At 42.0% G+C, this 7539-nt stretch overlaps 1 protein-coding gene across 1 annotated transcript in view; it reads left to right on the top strand.

The window, feature by feature from the left end:
* The first annotated feature begins 7357 nt into the window (after positions 1-7357).
* The window catches only part of CBY1 (chibby family member 1, beta catenin antagonist), a 4064-nt gene continuing 3882 nt past the window's right edge, over positions 7358-7539 (top strand). The window contains exon 1 of the mRNA XM_026072563.1: positions 7358-7454. Coding sequence (XP_025928348.1) covers positions 7441-7454 — 14 coding nt within the window. The 5' untranslated portion in view covers positions 7358-7440. The remainder of the gene's footprint in view (positions 7455-7539) is intronic.

Below are 7539 nucleotides of genomic sequence, written 5' to 3'. Positions count from 1 at the left end.
CTTTTGGAAGCACACAGTCCATTTTCATGTTACTGTAGACACCACATTGTGTAACTCTCATCATATTTCTGATTTTGCCTTTCATAAAAGGCAGTCCGCAGACGCACCTTCCTAACACAAAGTATCAACATGGAATAAGCCCTGCAGATCAAGGCATCCTGGTTTGGATACTAAACTCCTATTTAGCTCAGCGGAAACTAGGGAGAACTGGTTTCATCAGTGTTCTTATTACTCCTGTGCTTCCATTTGGTGACTGTAGATTGTTCATCTTGAATCTCTCTGGTTCCAACTGGGAATAGTCCCAGTTAGTGTAGCTTCTTGGGACTGGTAGCATGCCTGAGTGGAGAGAAAAAAGAAACAGCAAACAAACAAGAAAGAGAAAAAATAAGTGTTTTTCTTACATCTTCAGAGTGTGCTATACACACTAAGCTTCACATTATCCCATGTGATGCTGCATCACTTGTGTGTACAGACAAAACACAGTTGTTCCTCTAAGACATCTGATAAAATAAGGTTAGAAGGGGATTTAGAAGGCAGGTCCTGTTTGCTCCACTTATAAATATCAGAGTAGCTCAGCGCAAAGGCCTGAGACATCTTGTCTCCAATGGTTGCCAGCTGTGGATGGTTACAGCAGAGCACAAGAAACAGGCTTATACAGAGTGATCCCTCCCCTAGTATAGCCTCCCTGAATCCAGTAATTAGGAATCTATAGACTAGAAGTTTAATATTTCATATTTTCCTGAAGAGTAGATCTTAAGTCATTCACAAAAACAGAGAAGGACTGTGAAGGTAAGAGAGAGACAATGAGAAGAATGAAATCAAAGGTGTGGAAGCAAGCTAGAGGAGCCAGGTGATAGAGAGTGGAACACATCTTGACAGAAGCTGTCCCTGCTGTGCAGACTGAACCTTCAGTCTCCTGAACATCAGGAAAGGCTTCATGGCAAACTGTCAGGAAGATAYGGATTCTGCCCAGAGAATGTGAGCAGCAGAACTGCCCATACGTTTGCTTAAGATCTTTAAGGTGAGCACTGTGGTGAGAACAGTTACAGGATGATTCAGAAACCTCTTCAGAGGCATGTAAACTATACAGCATATCTTACCCACTTTTTCTGCTTCTCAGAGCAGAGGATACATTAGGGGTTACAATATATTGTTTTACACATTAGTACATGTAAGAAATAGCCAAGTAAATAAATGTAAATGTCTGAAAAGTATGTGTGTGAATTCAGGGCAGAAGGGGAGTTTGAAAGACAAGGGATAACTCAATTTTGAGGCTACAGCTTGCACAAGCTGCACTTTTGGACGGGAACAAAAAACTCTCTCACCTGCTATCCATTCTGAAATTACATTGCAAAGCTGTGTCTTGAACTCATCAGTATTGAAACATGATCTTGGGAAACCAGAGCAGAAGCAGATGTACAAGGCTTGACTCAGCAATGAAGGGAAAACCTAGGAGTTAAGCAAAGAAAAATCACAACTCCATATACTTTTTAGTTAAGAGATCTGTTCTTAGAACAGACACACTGTTCTTTTGAATGACAAAGTCTACATTTCAGCCAAAGGAATGACTTCTGCTTTGAATAGTTAGCTCAAGTATCAATACATTGTTATCAATACCCCAGTTCCCTTATTCAGAGAAAACTTTTATCTTACTACCTATGTAATCTGAAAGTTTACATATTCTTTATTTTGGATTAAGGAATACCCAAAGTTTCAATTGAGGCAGGTCCTGTAATTAAAAAAAGGTGCAATATTTTGAAAAAAAAAATCATTTCCCCTTCCCTCTTTCTTTACAGAAGGTCACATTAGCAGAAAGAAAAAGAAGAATCAGACTGTTAGTGTAGATATCTGGAACTTTTAGGAGACAGTAACTGCCTGCTATGAGGCAAAGAAGTTGAAGAAAAAAAAAAAGAAGAACCAGGGAATACATAAATAACTAACTAAAAGAGTGAAGGCAGAGGTGAATTAAGTGAAGGCATAGTCCTTGGATGAAAGAGAGAGCAGAAGCCAGTAACTAGAAATGAAAACAGTGTTTTTCCACCATATTATTTTATTAAAAGCTTTATTATTCGAAAGACAAAGGCATGAACTTTCCTGGCTATCACTGGGTTATTCAAACTGCACAGGTACCACCCACAATGCTCCAATATGCACAAAAGTTACAGTCCAACTGAGAGTTGGATACTAGGATTCCTGCAAAAATCAATTAATAGATGCCTGCACAGCACCTCAACTTATAGGATAAGTATTAGTTTCAGATTACTCCTGTGGTGATGGATTTCTCCATCTCATTTCACTGTTTGAAATGCGAGTCTTTTTGTTTTCTCTGGCTATCTATATGCACTTTAATGAAGGCCTCCTGGTGGTGGAATCTGTGATAGTCAAGCAGGAGGAAAGCATAATTCTTTGCAATATGATCAAACAGCTGTTCTTCTATCTCTTGATTTGGCTGTCATGAAAAGGAGAAACAAATGGAGGGAAAAAAAAAAAGGTGTTTCTTTTCTCAGTAAAATATAGGTGAGAAAGTATCTAGGATACTATCAGAAGGGGCTTAACTGACTCCATAGCACTAAGGAGACATAAAGTATCTCAAGTTTAAGAAATTAATTGGGCGTGGAAGTAATTTCACTCTGCAAAAATAAATAAATAAATAAATAAATAAATCATTTTTTAGTTTTTAAACTTGGTTTAATTTAGCCCGTCAGTGAATGTAGCAAATTTTAAGCAGCTGTAATTAAAATAAACATTCTCTTTGACATCAGAGTAAGCCTAGAGTGGGTCTACTTAATTTGCTAGTCACTGGGATTTCTCTGTTATTATTATGACTGAGAACAAAATAATCTTGCAATGTATATGAAAAAAAGCCAACTGAAACACACTGTAGACTTAAAAGCATCTCTGAGACCATCTAAGCTACAGATTCTGGATTGCTTTTGGACTGAAAAAGCCGGAGCTGCAAGCCACCAAGAGCAGCTTCAGTCTATTCCAAAATTTCCACAATACCATGTGCTACAGCCCTATCTTTGGTCCTGCCATACTCTCACCCTTCCATCAGAATTTGCAAAGGTGTCTCCATAAAAAGACATGCAGCTTCCTTGCATGGTTACTGCAACACACTGGTTCCTTGTTGTCTGCTTAAGGACCTTTTGCAGATCCTAAGTGATATCACTAGTTATTGTACTGGGGGAGACCGCGCTGGGTATTCGCTTCCCCACAAAGTAATGGGCACAGAAGGTTGCACAATGTTATACCATAATGCTTTCAACATCACATCACAAGTCAAATTTTCCCCTGGCAGGAAAACAATGCAATATACTGAGAAGCAATGCTAGAAATGGCAATGATCAGCTTGTCTTGATATCTACCTGATATAAGCGGAGAAAGAGCCACCAAAAGCTATCCACCAGAATAGCCTGGGAGACTGGCGCAATGAGGAAATTCTGCAGCATTTTTCTAGGAAATAGAGTCTGGCAAGAAATGAAATTTAGTAACACCATGCAAAGGAGGGAAAATTCCTGAAGCAAATCACTCTGAAAAGCAGACACTGAGCCTCTTTCTCTTGCTCTCAAACTTCTGGAGAAGCTTTCTAAACTCTCATTCACAACCCCTACCAACTGTAAAAGCATTCACATACATATTAGCATTTGTGTGCATAGCAATCAGGCAYATACAAGTATGCATTTATGTCACATGCCAAGGCAGTGGGGACAGGCTGCCTGGCTTTTTCCAAGTCGTAAATATACCTTTCCACTTGATGACTTTCTCTGGGCACGCAGTATTTTCTCCACAACATCTGTAAGCTCTATCCCATTTGGCAGTGGTGTCAGTTTATGCTTACTGTATCCTGGATATTGGTACATTTCCACTGTGCCCTGTTCTGAAGTACTCTGGCATTTTTGGGGGTGGGATGGTAAGGGAAAGAAAGAAATGACACAAAAAGGAAAACATGAAAATTTCTMACAAGTCCCAATAATACATAATCTTTCTTTCTTCTGTGTCCTGCAACAAGACTCTGATGAGACTTGTGAAATAAGTGACAGTAAAATTAACATAAAATGCCCTTTTTAAGAGCATAAAATACTATTAATCTCTGGAATGCATATGGAAGGAAATAGATGCATTAGTCATCTATCGCACCTTATCAGATTGCTAACAAGCAGATGATGGCAGTCAAGGCAGTCAATGAGCTGATACAAGTTATCAGTTCTTGTACCTTATAAACCCATCTCCAAAAACAAAGGTTAGGCCTCAGTTGTCTCCAAAACATCTCCCAGAAAACTGGACTCAATTTTTTTCCAAGAGATGCATAATACATAAGGAGGGGGAAGGATTCTGTCTCCTCTTAAAGACAGGTTTACCACTTGTGAAGTGAACCTGACCTGAGGTAGCACGTCAACACCTGACTCGTGCAGAGGGTGGCCATACTTTTGCATGAAGCCACATGTCTCCCTTCTGCCTTTAGCTGCAGAGAGAAAGAAAAGACTGAGGATACTGAAGACACAGCAGAAGACATTAGAGAGCAAATTCAGATCAATCACAAATAAGGCATAGTCTCCATTCTGCTATGCCATGTGCCTATTTTGAAATATAGCAGGGAGTATTTAAGGAAAAGTGGGCAGAACACTGAGCTCCCCAGTTTCTTACTATTTAAAAAACAAACAAGCAAATAGGAAAGATCTTTGCCAAGGTGACCTAACCTGGTACTTCAACACACAACTTGTACACAGTATTTGATTATTTATGACAGGTGTCAACTTATGTTGTATAAGCCACCAGATTTTGATATCTCACAGTATAGTAAACATTTTTTTTCCTCAAAGCTTCTCCAGGCAGAATTAAATAGCAAAMTTAATACATCAAGACTATATGATAAATAATAACTATCCTTATACTATTCAGTATGTTTCCAGCAACATACAGAACAAAGATGATCTCATGGTTAACATGCAAAGTGACCAAGCTGTGCCTCTGGCTTTGTCACAGATTCACTGTGAGACCCTGAATAAATGAGATAGTTTGTAATGCATTACTACAGTACTTATCCTGCTTACTGCAAGGAGAACTCAAGCGCACAACTATGCTGAACACAGAGATGCTGTTGGCTTATTCCAATTTGGAACTAGGCAGCAGAAAACATAATACAGGATTCCTCTAGGAAGGTGAACATTAATACCCCTGTATAACTGGCAGGGTATGTCCTGACCAGAGCTCCTTAATGCCTGTTCTTTTTCTCAGTAACAACCCCCTGAAGTATTTATAGAGGAAATATATGTGCCTTTGTCTTTGGATGTCTCAGGGAATTTCTTGTCTGGAGCTCTTCTGCTCTGAATATCTCTTTGAAAACTCAAGATGTTTCAATGCCTTTAACAACAATAAGAAAGAAACATGAAAATGAGCATTAAGAGCTCAGTTCCTCAGTCATGTATTGGTCTTTGACTCTCAAAAGCACTTACATTAGCTACAGTTTTTTCAGTTCAAAACCATAAGTCCGCAGTCTCCCAATCTTTCTTCCAGACTCCCTTCCAAATGCCCTCATTTTATTTCTGGCCATTGATCTTTTTATCTTCCTAACCAATAGATGCACACACACACATGCATATAAATGCTGATAGAGCCACAACTACCACACAAAGCCTCTATTTAGAACTGCAAGTTTTTGCTCTAATTTTAAGGTTTTTACTATAACCCCCTCTATTATAAAAATGATGTATTTCCAGTGCACAGATTTTAATACATGGGATCAGAAACACATATATTCTAGTACATGGGGCCACTATTTTTACAGCACTTGTCCGGAAGGATTCATATTGTTTAATTAGACTACTAGAAGACACTCCAGCACTGGAGATTTTCCTTATCTATAGTCACCATATTGGCATTGTGGTATCTTCCAAATTCTTGTTCCAAGTAAGCAATTTTCTGGTTCACTTCGGTCAGAGTGTTCATCAAGCGCTCTGAGAATGCAAGATTATTAAGGAACATTGTTGTGGAATATTAATAAATGTACAAACCAAATGAAAAGGTTGGTGACCCTCCTCTCATATTTTCTCCTCTTTCCTAGCACTTCCATTTATTCCCTCTCCCTCTTTTTGCTTTCCTTATTGTTCCCCTTTCACACAGGTCATTACCATGATATCTCATTAATCTAACTTTTTTCAGGAAAGCCTCACAATGTCCTCAACAGAAACTTTTTGAAGCAAGTAATTTCAAATCACCAAATTCCTTCGAAATTGGGGAAATTTTTTAAAACTTCAGAAAGGAAATATTTTGCTTTTGCAGTATGAAAAAAAAAAATGTTGGTGATACACATGACATAACCCTGCCATCTGTTTGAAGTACTATCCAAACCAATTACTACAGCCACCTCYCATGGAACAAAAGAGAGTAAAACAATAAAACAAAATTTGCCCCATCATCAGCTGAGAAGGGAAGACTTTGTAGCATGCTTGGAAAGTCAGGACATTGGGACTGTTTCAGAGGAGAGCTTATGAAACAAGTGCCTGCTCTTCTATCTCCAACTTTTAACTTATCATTCACTAAACTTGTGGGGTCCAGTACCCCAGACACTTTGAACTTCTCCACCTCCTCTCCCATGCTCCCAAATAAGGAGAGATTCTCTTCCGAGGGGCATTTCCTTCTTTATCTGTAAAAAGACCGGGGGGGGGGGGGAGAAGCTTCCAACGAGTTCCAGTGTTTTAGGGGACACGTGAGGTACTAGTGGGCAGAAGAGAACAGCTTTGATGTAGTCTGAAAATAAAAGCCCCGTTCCCACTATACCCAGCTACTCCTTGTCCTCCGATCTCCGCCAAAGCCAGCGTGTGCCAGAGCTGAGGCTGTGGGGCCGGGGCCCGGCGGGGTGACGAGCTGGGACGACGCGGAGCCGCATCTCCCCGCGCCCCAGAGGATACCCGACGGTCTGTTCTCCGGGCCCTCCCGCAATGCCCCCACAAGATCCCACGGCGGCAGCCCCAGGAGGTCGCCCCGCGAGGCCGCCGGGGAGACGCCGCCGCCCGCCGCGGCCATCCTCCCGACGGGAGCCGTCAGCTGCGGCACTAGGGCGAGCCCCGCACCAGACCCGCCCGCCCGGCCGCCGCCGCCACACGCCGCGGCGGCAGGGAGGAGCGGGCCCCGCCGTCGCCATAGCAACGCAACGGCCGCAAACGGCTCCCGGGACACGCAGCGGCCGAGCCCACGCGGGCGGTAAGGGCGGGGGCTGTCTGAGAGCTGGGTTCGGGCTCACCAGGGAGCAGGCCGTTCCCTCCCCCCCTCTTTAGTTAAGGCGAATTTCAGTGGAACAGTCTAGTTTATCCGCCCCCGCACCAGGGGCTGACGCTACCACGCTAGGAAGGGAGGGATGTCCTCATCTGCTATTCTCTCGCTGATCCCGTTTGTTTCACGAGTAAGATGCCAAGAGGGAAAAGAGTTTGAGAGACTATTCCTATGGCTGCCGCTAGGTAGAGTAACTCTGACCCTACTCGTCGTCCCCATCCCCTTTTCCCAATGCGAGACCGCCAGCGCGCTCCCCCCCCCAGGTGGTAT

This window comes from Apteryx rowi, unplaced genomic scaffold (assembly GCF_003343035.1).
Source record: "Apteryx rowi isolate R43461 unplaced genomic scaffold, aptRow1 scaffold_343, whole genome shotgun sequence".
Lineage (NCBI taxonomy): Eukaryota > Metazoa > Chordata > Aves > Apterygiformes > Apterygidae > Apteryx > Apteryx rowi.
Note: the sequence above shows the minus strand (reverse complement) of the source record. Positions and strands in the feature narration are given on the sequence as shown.